This window comes from Phascolarctos cinereus, unplaced genomic scaffold, assembly GCF_003287225.1.
Source record: "Phascolarctos cinereus isolate Bilbo 61053 unplaced genomic scaffold, phaCin_HiC Scaffold_5;HRSCAF=322, whole genome shotgun sequence".
Taxonomy (NCBI): Eukaryota; Metazoa; Chordata; class Mammalia; order Diprotodontia; family Phascolarctidae; genus Phascolarctos; species Phascolarctos cinereus.
In genome coordinates this window covers 65857601-65873395 of record NW_027555958.1, presented here as the reverse complement: position 1 = coordinate 65873395, position 15795 = coordinate 65857601, and the positions used below count along the sequence as shown (strand labels likewise).

Sequence of the window (15795 nt, the reverse complement as noted above, 5' to 3'; positions counted from 1 at the left end):
GGTCCTGCTTGAAAGAATTCGACCCAAGCCTTCTTTCAGCCAAAGACAAGGTTTATTAGAATGTCCTCCATATTGGCCAGACTTTTAAGGAGTCTGAATGTTAGTGAGCTATTGGCTATATTTTAAGAATCTGAGCACCTTAATGGAGATAAGATGGACCTTATATACAGAAAGACTGTGGGAGAGATCTAGGAGTGGCCAAGATTACTGTCTGAGGGGACTGTGAGGTAATAGAATGCCAGAGACCTGGACCAAGGGAGAATGGAGCCTAGCTAGTTTTAAGGATGGGAAGTGGCCAGAGGCCATAGGAAGGTAAGACATTGGAGGGCTAGGCTAGTTTAAAGGTAAGAGAGAATTGGGAGACTGGGCGTAACCACAGCAAAAGGCCAGTTGATGGGATTATAGCCTAAGTCAAACACAGAGATTTGGCCCAAACCCTGGTTTTTCCTTTCTGGGGTCCAGATGCAATCCTGTCATTTCCAACTTTTCTGCCTGAGAAAACCTTATTATTTTGCAAGATCCAATGAGCCCTGCCGCTCACATCTCCTACCTTCTGTCCCTCTGTTCCTAAAGGTGGAACCATAAACTCCAAAACCTCTATTACAGGGAGCTCAGTTCAGAAAAATTCATTCCTCTTCTGGCTGCATTATTTTGAGCTTTCTCTGACTTTTCCAACATGCCCCGGGGCTGGGTACCTTCTCAGCTCTAGTTTCCCTCTATGCTTTTCTCTTTTAGCTTCCTCTTCTGTCTGTTGTTTGTTTACTTGTTTTTACTCCATTAGATAAGCTCCTTGAGGGCAGGGGCTGTTTATTTTCCCATTTGTAGTCCCAGCATTTAGCAAGGTTTCTGACACATCCTTAATAAATATTTATTGATCTGAGGGACTTAAGGGATGTCCTAGAGGTGTTGGAGGGGCCTATTGTTAAAATTTTCAACATGTGCATTTATACCTAAGGAATCAGCATATTCTACAAATTAGAGCTTGATCAATTGTTTTGTTGATTGTCTTCTAGACTCAGAAACTGACCAGAAGAATGCTAATGGAGATTGAGTTTAAATGTGTGTCTTGTGTGCATTTTGAAACTCTGGTTGTTAACCACTTCCTAGCATACCTCTGCATGAAGCAATTTGGTTTGGGCATGTGGGTAGCTAGCCCTTTGATGTCCACATGCTTTCATGCTGTGTGCTTCTGATGCTACAGTGTCTAGGATTTACAGACTCAAGTTTATGCATCATCATCACTACTTCCTACAGGCCTTGTATCCAAGGGCTATTTTTGGCTTATCTTTCTTGCTCTCTAATTTAAATGATCATAGATTTAGAGCTAGAAGAGACCTTGAATATCATTTTATAAATGAGGAAACTGAGGCTGAAAGGAGATGAATTCCCAGGTTCAGTAATAATCATTTGTATTACTTCAAGGTTTGCAAAGCGCTTTACAGATATCCTTGGTTTTTCACAACAATCCAGGGAAATAAGTGCGATTCTCATTCTTATTTTACTAATAAGGAAACTGAGGCAGATAGAGGTTAAAGGAGTTGCCCAGAGTCACACAGTTAGTAGTAGATTTCTGAGGTAGGATTTGGATACAGGTCTTTCTGACTCCAGGTCTAGCACTGTACCCACTGTACTACCTAGCTGGGGGGGAAGGGGTATGTGTGAGAAAGGTTAGGGAAAAGAAGAAGGGAAGACACTGTCTCCTTAGCATCACTGTCTCTTGAACTGGTCTTTCATATTAAGCTTAACTCCTTAATTCTGAGAGAAAGTATATTAATAACTGTGTGGGGTACAAAGACCCTTACCAATAAATCGGAGACACAGAGATATTAGCAAAAAGAATAGTTGTTTATTGGCTTTCTGGAGAAAGGCTCCCTCAGAGCACCCACAAGATGGCGCTGACCAAAGAGAGAGCTCGTGTGCTCAGCTCAGCAGATTATATAGATCCTAACCTCAATTCCCCCTCCTCCTGCCCACCCACCCACTGGCTCTTCTTCCCGTTGGCTGGGCTTCAGAGCTCACAGTCTAAGTGTGGAAACTTCTCCCCAGCACCAAGGACAAAGGGACGTGAAAAATCCTACTATCCCATTAGCTGGGAGGCAGGCTTACATTCCAGGTGTGAAAATTCAAAGACAAAGAACAAGGAAACAGGGTATAGTCAATCCAAACATACGTGTAGCAAACCTAATGCTAACGTAGCAGTCATGGGGCGATGAGGAGGGGGTTTAGGGCCGAATTCCCATGAGTTAGGTAATTCCTAGGAAACTGAAATTTACTGCAATTTCCCCTCCCTGACCCCCTTCCCAGAAACAAGAAAAGGGGGGAAGCTTTTCAAAGGGCAAACAGTTCAGTTGGGGCAGGGCTATTCTTTCTGCTAAGTATTTAAAAACAGGGAATGAGCAGGGAAGGATTTTGAAAGTAATAATCAAGAATTATTGACCTTTTGAGGAGGCTTCACTTCTGAGAGTTCATCTCTCACAATAACCAATTATTAAATTAAGGCTAAGGCTTTTTCTCTTCATTTCCTCATTCAGGGATGAGCCTCTGTAGGTCAGTCAGCCAGTCTCTGAAGGACAAGGCTGATAGCTGAGATCACCCAAATCGTCTAGGAACATGCTCCTCCATCTAGGGTGGGACCCTGACCACCCAATGAGGAGGCCTTATTTCTGTTTAGAGTGCAAATAGAATCTAATCTAGGTCAATTCCAGCCCTAAAGCATTAACCCTATGCCTTGGCATCCCCCCTTTGGGGTTTAGAATGACCCAACTCAGGAGGAAAAAACCAGCCAGAGTGGTCTGGGTAGAGATGGATTCTTTTGCCCAGATTGTTGGAGATGGGAGGGGCTGAAGACCCCACCTCCTCATTTAAATGCTTCCCCCTCATTAATTTTTCACCAATCAGGGTTGATTTCTACTGTCAAGACATTCCCTTTTTAAAAAACTATTTAAGCATTCAGTGCCTCCATTAGTCTTTGGCCACCTAGAGAATCTGCTGACTATCAATTTATTGATTATTGCTAGCCTAATTAATAAATTGATTATTAATTACCCAGAAACTCTGTCTCTCAGACTTTCATTCATCTCAGTTTCTCAAGTTAAATCTCCTTAGTTCACTGCTTTTGTTACCCATCCTGTAGGTATGAATGTCCAGGTGTCTCAGCCCAGGCCGGCACAGCTGCTGCTGCTCTTGATTCAATCACCCCAAGGCCTGTCCCTGGTTTGCTGTGGCCAGGGCTGTGCCAACATGGCCTGTGCTGGACTGTGTTCCACTCTCACCCAGGTGTGACAGACCTTTCCTGCTGACTTTCTAAGTTGTCTTTGGCATCTGTGGGCTGAGAGGTCTGGAAATGGCCGCTGCTGCCCCTGATTCAGTTACTCTGAGACTTGTTCCTTGTTTGTGGGGGGGCAGATCTGTGCTGATGTGGCTTGTGTTGTACTGTACTCCACTCTCACCCAAGTGTGAGAGACCTTTCCTGCTTTCTAAGTTGTCTTTGGCATATGTGTGTTGAGAGGTCCAGAAACCGTTACTGCTGCCACTGATTCAGTTGCCCCTAGGCCTGTTCCTGGTTTGCTGGGACCAGGGCTGTGCTGATATGGCTTGTGTTGGACTGTGTTCCACTCTCACCCAGGTGTGACAGATCTTTCCTGCTGACCTTCTAAATTGCTTTGGGCTGGAAAACTGTTTCACACCAGCTTTTTGTGAGTTCTGCCACTCTAGAAGTTGTGTAGAGTCATTATTTAAAGGTATTTGGAGAAGTTTAGGGGAGAGCTCAGACAAGTCGCTGCCTTCACTCTGCCATCCTGGACTCTGCCTCAAGCATTTTGCAAATCTTCATAGCACTACTCATACATAGTATTATAAACTTTGTAGAAAGCAGATTACTGGTTATTATAGAGTAGGATATACATGCTGTATCTTGTGTTTAGACTGAAAGCTCCCAGGGGCAGGGACCATTTTCCATTTTATCTTGTGTCACATTGACTAGCAGAGTTTCTGGCACAAAGCAGGTACTTCATAAACATTTATAGGTGGATTGATGACATAAGTAGAAGATAAGCTCCTTGAGGATAAGTAGTATTTCAGTTTTTGTCTTCATACACCGAGTATCTAGCGAGTGCCATGCACACAGTGAGAGCTCAAAAAATTGATACTTGTTGAACTGAAGTGGCGGTGTTTGGCAGACTAGAGAAAGTGCTAGACTTAGAACCCTCAAGACTAGCCTTCATATCCTGCCTCAGGCACTATTACTTATGTGATTGTGAGGAATCACTTATTTTGCTTCAGTCACAAGGATGTACTTAATGACCTAGAAGGCCACATGTGGCTTTCAGGCTCCAGGCAACCCACCCCTGGTCTAGACCAAGGTCTGCATGCCAGCCCTCTTCTTCTTTCCCTTCTCTTCAACAAACAGACTCCAGAGATTTCTGGACATCTACAAATACTTCGGAGAAGTGCAAAGTTTGGAGAAGTTATTGGGTGTGAGGGGGAAGTACAAGCGGAGGTTCGGTATATGCTAGCGTCAAACAGATTGAATCAGTCTCTAACCTGTGGATGGCCAGAGCTGAAGAGAGCAGACCAACAGGAGAGTCAGGAATCAGACAGAAATTTAATTTCAAAGTGAGGGTAAAGTGTTGCAAGGAAGGAGGCTGATTAGACACGTGTACTGGGGTGCTGGCTGAACCTTGATTGATATACTTGTGGTCAGACAAAGAGTCAAACAGCATAATGTAGCAACAGTAGTGAGTCAAGACTACAACAGCAAGGCCCAGCAGCAACAGTGAGGCAAGGTTGTCTAGTGACAAAAAGTCTGTTCACAGCAGGGCTTCATGTCTGGACTCTTGGTGCTTGCCCAAGGTGAGGGACCATCAGTCCCAGAAGGTGAGTGCAAAGGGTTGTTGTGCCGAGCTTAGGGTACAACTTGCTTGCTGAGACTTAGATTCTGGAAAACAGGGTATCTCCTAATATCTTGATATTTCCCCTCTTTGGCCAAAGGGAGGGGGTCTGAAAGAACCCCTACCCTTCTGGCCACTAAAGGAGAGGCAGGTACAAGCCAAGATGCTATGAGAAGTCAGTTGGTCCAGGACAAGATGTTGCCCAGGGGATTAGTTCCTTGAGGGGACCTGTCTGGCAAGTGTGTCCCAGGTATCGTTGCTAGCCATGTTTAGCTTGCAATGAGAAAAGGGGGGGGCAAGAATGTGGAGAGAGAAAAAGCCAACACAGCCTTGAAGCAGGGCCTTGCTGGTTGGGCACTTAATAAAAGGGAAGAGGAAAAAACCTAGGACAGTATGCTCAGCCATTTTCAAGAATCTTGGGACAGATGTCTCATCTGGATGTTTGTTGCTTCTGGGTCTATACTAGATGAACCTTGAGGTGCCCAGAAGGTTCTGCCATCCAGTCAGGGGTAGGGAATTCTTCAGATGATCCAGAAGTACACACCCACAAATTTGACAGCTGTGGGAATAGTCAGAAGCACTTGGTAGGGCCCTTAGAAGACATATGGACTGACAATTATGAGAAAACTCCTTTTGTCCATCTGTGGATCTGAGTTTCTGGTTAACACGACCTAGGTCCTTGGTTAAGGATCTCTAAACAACACACAGAGATGGTCCACTTTCCCAGCCATGCAGGGTGAGGCTCAAACAATGCAATCAAGTTTTCTCACAACTCCTATAATTGCATAATTACATCGTCAGGTACAGATCAAACTCCTTAGAGGGCTCACAATGGAGTAGTTCTGAGAAGGGAGATTTTACCAATACCCTAGTAACCTGTTCTTAATGTCCATTTAACCAGCACATTTTGAGTCCCAGATGTCTCATGTAGTTATCTGGTCACTAGATATCTTTTCTTGGACAATTTGGTTATTCTCAGGATAGCTCTCAAAAGGGCTCTCCTTCTCTGGTTCCAAATTTAGAGGTTCCTAGATAATTCTGACATAATATAGTTTAGTACAATCACTTAAATTTGGCCCTCCAATTTTGAAACTTCAGAGAAATTCATTTTATATTCCATTTGCTATTTCTATCCTTACCTAGATGCTGTATCTAATATAAGAATCTTTTAAAAATTTATGAGGGTCCTATGATAAAATGAGCTCTTCTGTGTTTTAAAATCATCAGACAGATATTTTAATAATGGAAAAAAATAATTTTGCTTTCTTTACCATTATCCATACAATTTATGTATAAATTAATCCGATTTTGAGAATTTATTACTAAAATATACTTAAAGCATGAATTTCTACCATAGATAATCTTGGAAGCTACTCACATAATCCTTTTCCTTTCTCAAAATTTCCTATTCCATTGATTTAGACAACTTTTAAATTATATCTTTTTGTTATTACTTTATCTAATCATTTCCCCTTAGGAGGATGTCATCCCTGTATTTGACCACAAATATAGGTTGAAATTGTATGTTCATACTTGTATCCTCAGAGATGTTCCAGTATCAATCTATTAATAGATTTAGTATTGTATTCACAAAATTTCCTGATTATAGAAATTTGCCAAAAAAGGAAAAAGAACAACATAGTTATCACATCATGTATAACAGAGGGGAAAACTCCCTTACATCCGTTTGATTCCAGGGATGAGAACTATTTGGCAGCCAGTCATGTAGTCACAAGATGTTAAATGGAAGACTCAGGATTAGCCAGGTGGGACTTCTCCTTTTGATCAAGGACATAGCATAATGGGGTAACAGAGTCAGGCTGTGACCACTCCCCTGTTGGTGGTCCCACTTTAGTGTAGCTGAGCCTTAACTGGAATTCTTTTGGCTAGCCAATTAGTCAAACAGTATAGTGTAACGACAGTAGTTAGGCACAACAGCAACAATGAAGCAAGGTTGTCTAGTGATAAAAAGTCTTGTTTATTGCTTGCTGGAGCTCAGGGAGCATCACTTCTATAAGATGAGTACAAAGGATTGTTGTTAGGCCAAGCTCAGGGCACAGCTTGCTTGCTTGCTTGCTTGCTGGGCCTTAGCTCTGGAAAACAGGGTGTCTCCTAATATGTTGACACTATTTTAAAAAATGTGTAGAACCTGGGATTTGGAGCAGTGAAGTTAATAGAGATGGATCGAAACGTTGCACTTGGATCTTCAAGACCTGAGTTCAGATTCTACCTCTGACACTAGCTATGTGACCCAGACCAAGTCATTTAACCTCTGCCTGCCTCAGTTTCCTCATCTGTAAATGAGGATGATGATAGCACCTATGTCACAAGACTATTAGGAGGATCAAATGAGATAATAATTGTGAAGCGTTTTGCACTATGCAAATGTTAGCAATTTATTTTTCAGTAGTGATGATGAGAAAAGAGAAAGAGAATAAGAAAAAATGCATGGCTGGAATGGGAAAAGGGTAAAATAGAACCCTAATTTTATAAGTAAAACAATTACAATGAGCTCTCTGGGACACCCAAACCATCTTACTGGAATGCAATTTGTCAAGGTCTTCATATTCATAACTTGTTGATCCAACAGCATTGGATTGGTTTTAGCCTTATGGCAGCTCAGAACCCACAAACTCAAGCAATCCCCAATCCTCAGGTTCCCATTGATTGGGGTTACAGGTATATGACAGCAAGCTTGACTGTGTAGTACATGCATGCAAAGGTTTGAAATGCCTTAGCATCTGTCTGCCCCCAGAGCTTGCAGTTCTTAGAGACAAGAACAGCTAAGTTGAAGACTTACTCAGACACTTGCTGTGTGACCCTGGACAAGTCTGGTTCCCTGAAGTTGCTCTCTTAAGTCTTGCATCTGTAACTTGAGCCATTCAATGCCAAACCCAGATAACTTGGGTGGCCACATGGGAAGGTGGAAAAAGCCTTGGATTTGGAGTCAGAAAACTTTGATTTGTATCCTGGCTTTGCTACTTACTATTGGTGTAACCTCTGGCAAATCACTTAACTACTCTGGGCCTCATTTTCCTCAATTTCCTCATTTCCTGTTAAATAAGAGCATTGTGCTAGATGATCACCAAGGATATCTTGTCATTATAATATCATTTCCTATAGATGAGAAGATTGTGATCATCCTGCTATAGTTACTCTTTTGAACATGGTATTAGCTTAAAAAGGATTGTCCTCCCAATAATCATGTAAAGGATGTAGAATATTATCTCTTATTTACAGATGAGAAAACTTAGAATCAGAGAGATGGTATCTTGACTAGGACCAGATAGTTATTAAGTCATGAAACCAGAGCTTTGACTTTCCTAATGTGTTTTTAGCAATGTGAATCTCTGGGACAAAGAGTATAGATATCCTAGTCACCTTTTTTTTTTTTTGAACCATGTTTTGGAATCGTTGGATCAATTCACAGTTCCATCAAACAGTGGTAAGTGTGCTTGTCTTTAGGGAGCCCTTTCATCATTGACTGTTTCCTTCATTTGTCATCTTGGCCCATTTGTTGGATGTGATATGTAACATTAGCCATTTTGATTCATGTTTCTCTTATTAGTGATTTGGAAAAATCATGCCTATATTAGTAATTTGCAATTTGTCTTTGGAGAATTGTTTGTTTATATCTATTCAACAATTTCTCCACTTAAATGATGAAACTTTTAGACAATTTTTCCTGAAATCTTTCAGCTGATAATATCTTTATTTTATTTTATTTTTCTTTTTAGGCGAATTGGGGTTAAGTGACTTGCCCAGCCTCACACAGCTAGTAAGTGTAAAGTGTTTGAACTCAGGTCCTCCTGACTTCAGGGCCAGTGCTCTATCTAGTGCACCATTTAGTTGCCCCAAATAATATCTTTACAGGTACATATTGAACTAGATGGAAAGATGGCTCTAAGATTTGTCCCAAGAAATTAAAAAAAAAAACTACTTGGATAGATATCTGTGTTAGTAATTTGAAATAAGAAAGAATATGATCCTTTCATACAATTTATGCATGTTCAACTCTGGAAAAATTTCAGAGATTTGAGTGAAGAACATTAAATAAGAGTGAAATATTTTTTTGTAAAAAACATGGAATTGAATTATTGTGTCCATGGAAGTATCATGACTTCATCATTAATAAATAAATACGTAATATTCTCAATTTACATTGACTGTTATTTTTCCTCTCTGAATGAAGGATCTTAGAAATAAGGTCTGATCCTAATTAAAAAACAACTGGATCAATATTGTCAGCATAAATAAATAATTTCAGGTGCTTGATATGTCTAATATTCTCTATATTAAAAAAACAAAAAAAACCCCAAAACACAACAAAATACTAACACCACTCAGCCCTTAAAGGTTATCTGTGATTATGGTCCTGGGAAATTTTACAAACTATTTTCACCTGTTGAGTTTTACACTATTTGTAATCTTTTTCAGAATACACATAAGTCTGTGCTCCAAGTGGGCATCCATTCAAATTAATATTTGCTAATTTGTTTCTTAAAGGAGTATAAATAGTTGCTGAAAAGAGGGCTAACTACTTCAGAGCAAAATGAAGTTCTTGCTGTTGCTTTCAGTCCTTGGGGTCTGTTGGGCACAGTATGATCCCCATACCAAATGCGGCAGAACATCGATTGTCCACTTATTTGAATGGTGCTGGGATGACATTGCTGTCGAATGTGAGCGTCACCTAGCTCCTAATGGCTATGGAGGTGTCCAGGTATATGCACTTCAACATTTGTTTGATATTCATGTTCTAGGCACAATAAATAATGTTAATTTATGCCTGTAACTATAAAGAAAAGAAGATAAAATGATGGGATTTGACTAGAGAATCTCTGGGTACCCTTCTAGTTGTAAGAACTAGGCAGTGCAGTGTGTAGATCTGGGACCTTTAGTCAGGAAGACCTGAGTTCAAATCCAGTTTCAGGCACAAGGTTTCTGACTATGGGCAAATTCTTTAGCCTCTTTCTGCCTCAGTTTCCTCATCTGTCAAAGGGGGATAATATTAGCAGCTTTGGTTATTGCCTATCTCCCAGAGTTGTTGTAAGAATAAAATGAGTTAATATTTGTGAAGTGGTTTGCAACTTTTTATGTGCTATATAAATTGCTAGCTATTATTATTAATTCCTATCTGAACAAGAAGTATAGTATAGAGGCAAAATCACTGGTTTTGTTTTTCAGTTGTGTCCAACACTTCATGACCCCATTTGGATTTTGTTGTTGTTGTTTTTTTATCAAAGATACTGGATTGGTTCGCCCTTTCCTTCTCCAGCTCATTTTGCAGAGGAAAAACTGAGGCAAACAAGGTTAAGGGACTTGCCCAGGGCAATAGAGCTAGTAAGTGTCTCAGGCCAGATTTGAGTTCAAGAGGATGAGTTTTCCTGACTTCAGGTCCAGTGCTCTATCCACTATACCCCCTAGCTTAACCTGAAAGCACTGGACCTGGGGTTAAACAATATGAGTTCATATCTGTCATTTACTATCTTTGCAACCTTGGCCAAGTCACTTAAAGATTTGTGTCTCAGCTTCCTCATGTGTAGGAGGTTGGACAGGATGACCTTTCTGTCCCCTTCTAGTTCTAAACGTGATTCTACAAGTGAATGTATGTGAAATGACCTTTAAGAACAGTTATGATGCTATGCAAATAAGGGTTTCTAGCAAAGTAGCTCATTGATCCCTTGTTTGAATTTTTAATGCTATATCACAACTCATTGTATTAATGGATTTTGAACATTTCTAAATGTAACACAAAATATGACCCACATGTTACTAACCCCTTACCCTTCCCAAAATGTAGGTCTCACCTCCAAATGAGAATGCATTGATCAATAACTCTTCAAGACCTTGGTGGGAAAGATACCAGCCAGTTAGTTACAAGATATGCTCCTGGTCTGGAAATGAAGATAAATTCAGACAGAGGGTCAAGAGATGCAATGACGTTGGAGTAAGTAGATAAGTTATTCAAGTCAATGGTTCTTATTCTAGGTTCCACAAATCCCCAAGAGGTCTGTGTATAAATTTCAGGGGGATCCATGGACTTAGATGTCATATAATTGTAACCTTATTTTCACTAAACTCTAAGTGAAATTTAAAATTTCCTTTGATTATTGAAAAATGTCATTCAGAGAAAGGGTCTATTGGTGTCACCATATTGTCTACGGGATTAATGACCAAGAAGGATTGAGAACCTCTGTTCAGGAGATTACATCATTAACTTTCCTTGCCTCACACATGCTGCTTCCATCTAAATTGTGATTACTGTGATCTCATGGTATTGGAGAATTCTTCCAATAGAACATATTTGACCCCCATCTATGCCTCCCTATCCCATACAACTCTTCTTTCTGTCCTGTAACTCTTCCAACCACTTAAAAACACATACATATACACATTCACATACATGTGAGTACCCTCCAGTTCAAAGTTAGTAGCTATCTAAAAGTCATCTTTTGTAAATCATCTTTTTGAATTCATTTATGTACCTGAGAGAATATAAGTCAAAAAAAGCCGATGGTAGCAGAGTTGACCTGGGCTTTTCTGAGTAAAATCCAGTTAAACTAGGAGAAAATGCACAATTTCAAAGGCTACCCCTGTTTCCAACAAAACCACATGTTGCTCATCAGTCCTTGACGTTTAATTCACTATTCTCACAATGCATGCAATACACCAATAAATGCGTTATGCTTTTGTGTACAAATGCTGTATTATTCACCAGAATTCATAATCTAACCTCTGGTGACCAGCTTGTATTTCTTGTACAGGTGAGACAGCAAAGGGGTCCTGCCTTAAATACATGTGTCTGCTTTGAAACCTTTTGTTCTCTCAATCAACATGTTGACAGGCAGCCTAATGGATTGTTACAGTGTTTTAAAGGTGCTTGTTAGAGTGGGGCTCTCTCGTGGGCAGCCAACACACTACAGTAGACGTGTCCATAGCACACGTAATCAATTTGGTTGGTTTAGCCAAACTGATTTAATGAACTAATTGGTTTACTTCAATTGACTAGTGAGTTCAGTAAAAATAGATGGTATATTCTTATGAAAGATGAACAAAATATGTTTAATCTGTTCTCTTGGGAAATAGTTATGTGTAAAAGGTAGTGTATTTGAGAAAAGGAGAATATTAGCTCCTTGAAGTTAGGATTGTTTGGTTTTGTCTTTGCATTTTCAATGCTTGGCCTTAAAGGGTGCCTTCCAGGGAGTGGTATTTGTTATATTATAAAAGGAAGGAAGAAGAATATATTAAGTTAGGCTCATTGCCTGATTTAGTGTTCAAGGCTCTAGCTTCTAAAATACATCAGGGGTCTTGTCAAGACTTTATTAGTATCTGCCACTCCTTGATAGGTGGTGGCTCCGAGAGCTGAACCTGCAGTCAGGAAGACCTGAGTTAAAATCTATCCTCAGACAATTACTAGCTGTGTGACCCTGAGCAAGTCACTTACCCACTGCCTGCCTCAGTTTCCTCATCTTCAAAATAGAAGTAATAATAGCATCTACTTCCTAGGTTTGTTGTGAAGATCAAATAAGATAATCATTGTTAAGTGCTTAGCACAGTGCCTGGAACATGAGAAGTGCTATACAATTATGAGCTTGTTATAATTATTATCATCCTACTAGTTTTATGTAGTGGTATATCTCCTGTTTGCTCTATTTGTCTGGTGTTCAAATGTGGATTTTTATATGAGAGACAATATGGTATGATGAGAAGAATGTTCTTAAGCCCTGACTATGCTTTCCTCTAGCCAGATGACCCTGGGAAGATCACTCATCCTCTCTAGGGTTTACTTTTCTTGTCTGTAAAATAAGAATAGTACTGTTTGCCCTGGCAGCTACATGGGAGGTTTGAAAGGATCAAAAGACATAGTACATGTGAATGGGCTTTGTAAACTATAATGCCTAATACAGATGTAAGTTGTTATTCTTGTGGGTGAGTCAGAATGGGGGAAAACAGTGACTTTTTTCCCCTTCAGTGAGTCCTCCCTTCTCTTGTTATAATGAAATAAAGTATAAAATAGCAAATAAAAACATCTGACCCACTGGCCTTCTGTGATAGCACATGCCATATACTCTACCTGTAGGAGCCCACTTAGGCTAATATTGGTCATTACAATTAATGAGTATCTAGCTTTGCTTCAGTCTTCTTTTTGTTGTATCATTATAATCATCCTGTATATCCTCCTCTTTTTTTCTGTTTACTTCACTCTGGAATAGTTCTCCCTATTTATATGCAACTAATGACCAGTGATTTTCAGGTCCAGCCTGATTTTTTTAAGGTCCAGAGAACAAAGACAAAGACAAAAACAAAGTTTCTTGGCTTAATTATAAAATACCAGGAAGATAAATTTATAAACTAATTGAAAGAGGCAGTGTCTAACAGCATTAACATTCATTAAATCTTCATTAAATCTTGGGGAGAAGTAGCACCCTGAGCTAGACGGAGTGCAGAAGGTGGAGTCAGAAGCTGAGTTCAAGTCCTTTCAGTGATGGCCCATCTGCTGAGCTCAAACACCTTGCTTTTGCAGGTCAACATCTATGTGGATGCTGTAGTGAACCATATGTGTGGGAGTGGTTTGAGTGCTGGAACAAGTAGCACCTGTGGAAGTTACTACAATCCTGGAACAAGAGACTTTCCTGCTGTTCCAAACTCTGGCTGGGATTTTAATAATGGTAAATGTAAAACCGGCAGTGGGGAAATTGAAAGCTACTATGATATTTATCAGGTAAATTTTAGTGGTAATTAAATAACCCTGTATGGTTTGTCTGAATTCAAATTTTCTCCCCATCCTGGCTTCCCTAGCTGCCTTACACATGTTCTTACCCTCTTCTGCCTAGATGGATTGTGTACATGAATACCAATGTCCTCCTCTCATAGACTATTGCAACAATCTCTTAATTGGTCCCCTGCTTCCAGTCTCTCCACTATTTAATACATATTCCATACAGCTGCCAAATTGATATGTCTAAATCACAGGTCTGACCATGTCACTCACTTGCTTAAGAAGCCTTAATGGCTCCCTATTGCCTCTGGGATCAAATACAACTCTTTCTTTTGGCATTTAAAGCCCTCTGCAGTTTGGCTCCAGCCTATCATTCCAAACTATTTCATATTCTTTGCCCTCATTCACTCTATGTTCCATTCATAATAACCTGCTTGCTGCACCTTGTACATGCCATTTTCTTTTCAAACACTTGCCTTTGGCTGGAATGCTGTCCCTCTTAATTCCATGTGTTGGGGTTTCTAGTTGCCTTCCAGATTTACCCCAAGGACCATCTTTTATATAACATCTGTCCTGTTCCCTCCAGTTTTCAGTGATTTCACACCCACTGCCCTGCCCCAGTGATACATGTACATGTTTTTTTCACCCCAGTAGTATGTAAGCTCCTTAAGGATTGTTTTGTCTGTGTGTCTTTAATTGGTAGCATAATGCTTCACAGGCAGAAAATCCTTAAGCAATAGTAATTGAGGGCAGCTAGTGACTCAGTAGATATGGTAACAGCCTTGGAGTCAAAAAAATCTGAGTTCAAATCCAGCCTCAGACACTTACTAGCGTTGTGACCCTGAACAAGTCACTTAACCTTAAATACCTGAGAGAGAGAGAGAGAGAGAGAAATGTTTATTGAGTTGAATTTCTTAAGTATAGGAAACTTTCTAGAAGAATTACAGCTTTCTATCCTTTGGCAAGATTCCCTGAAGACATGGAAGATATATGATTTGCTTAGGATCAGGATTTGAACTTAACTCTTCCTAACACCAAACTCACAACTCTATCCGTAGTACCAAACTATCTCTAGACAAACATGAAATTATAAGATCATAAGATCTAGAGGTGGGGGGAGCCACTTAGACCGTATAATCTAACCATTTCATTTTACAAATAAGGAAACTAAGGGCCAGGGAGGATAAGGGACTCGCCCAACATCGTACCATCAAGATTTGAAACCAGGGTCTTCTGATTCTGGAGTCAGTGCTCTCTTCTTTATATCACACTAAAGGGAAACTAATTTTAAGATTACCCTAGCCAAAAATGCTTAAGTGCATTGTGCCTGAGGTGTTTAAAAGGAACACTTCAAAATTGGGAGCCCAAAGATGCTGTTGCCTATGAATCACATATATCATTATTATTTTTACAGGTTAGAGATTGCCATTTGACTGGGCTTCTTGATCTTGCTCTGGAGAAAGTTTATGTGCGTTCCACAATTGCCACTTATTTGAACCACCTGATTGACCTTGGTGTGGCAGGATTCAGAACTGATGCTTCCAAACATAGATAGCCTGGAGACATAAAGGCATTTCTGGATTAACTGAACAATTTAAACACAAACTGGTTCCCTTCAGGAGGTACTAAGATAAAATGTGTATAAGTGCTGGGGACAGAGGTTGAATGACAGGATATGGATGCAATGATTTGATTTATTGTGAAAAATTATGATTTTGCTTAAATGTGTGTTTTCTATAGGCTGGCCCAATTTTTTGTTAAATCTTGGTTATGCAGTCCTGGATTGGGTTAGCATTTTCACAGGGTAAAAATAAAAATTGTCTAGATAATTTCAGGCTTTTTAATAGCATCCATCCAGAGTGGAAAAATTCAAGTCATTTCTGAAAATGAGAATATTAATTTAAATATTTTAATAGCATATAGTACTAGAATTATTGGCATAAATGCTAATATGATGACTACAGTATTTTTAGAGTTTCTATGCATCATCATATTCTTTTCCTGATTTCTACTAGGTAAGTGATCTAGGTGGTGAGCCAATTACAAGCAGTGAACACTTTGACAATGGTCGGGTTACGGAATTCAAATATGGTGCAAAACTAGGCACGGTTGTATGCAAGTGGGATAGAGAAAAGATGGCTTATTTAAAGTAAATGAAAAAGGGGGTTAACTTTGGACTGCTGTACA

At 39.9% G+C, this 15795-nt stretch overlaps 1 protein-coding gene across 1 annotated transcript in view; it reads left to right on the top strand.

The window, feature by feature from the left end:
• The first annotated feature begins 9441 nt into the window (after positions 1-9441).
• LOC110216389 (pancreatic alpha-amylase-like) overlaps positions 9442-15795 on the top strand; it is an 8036-nt gene continuing 1682 nt past the window's right edge. Inside the window, exons 1-5 of the mRNA XM_020998226.1 lie at positions 9442-9609; positions 10690-10836; positions 13414-13611; positions 15023-15122; positions 15637-15757. Of these exons, the coding sequence (XP_020853885.1) occupies positions 9442-9609; positions 10690-10836; positions 13414-13611; positions 15023-15122; positions 15637-15757 (734 nt within the window). The remainder of the gene's footprint in view (positions 9610-10689; positions 10837-13413; positions 13612-15022; positions 15123-15636; positions 15758-15795) is intronic.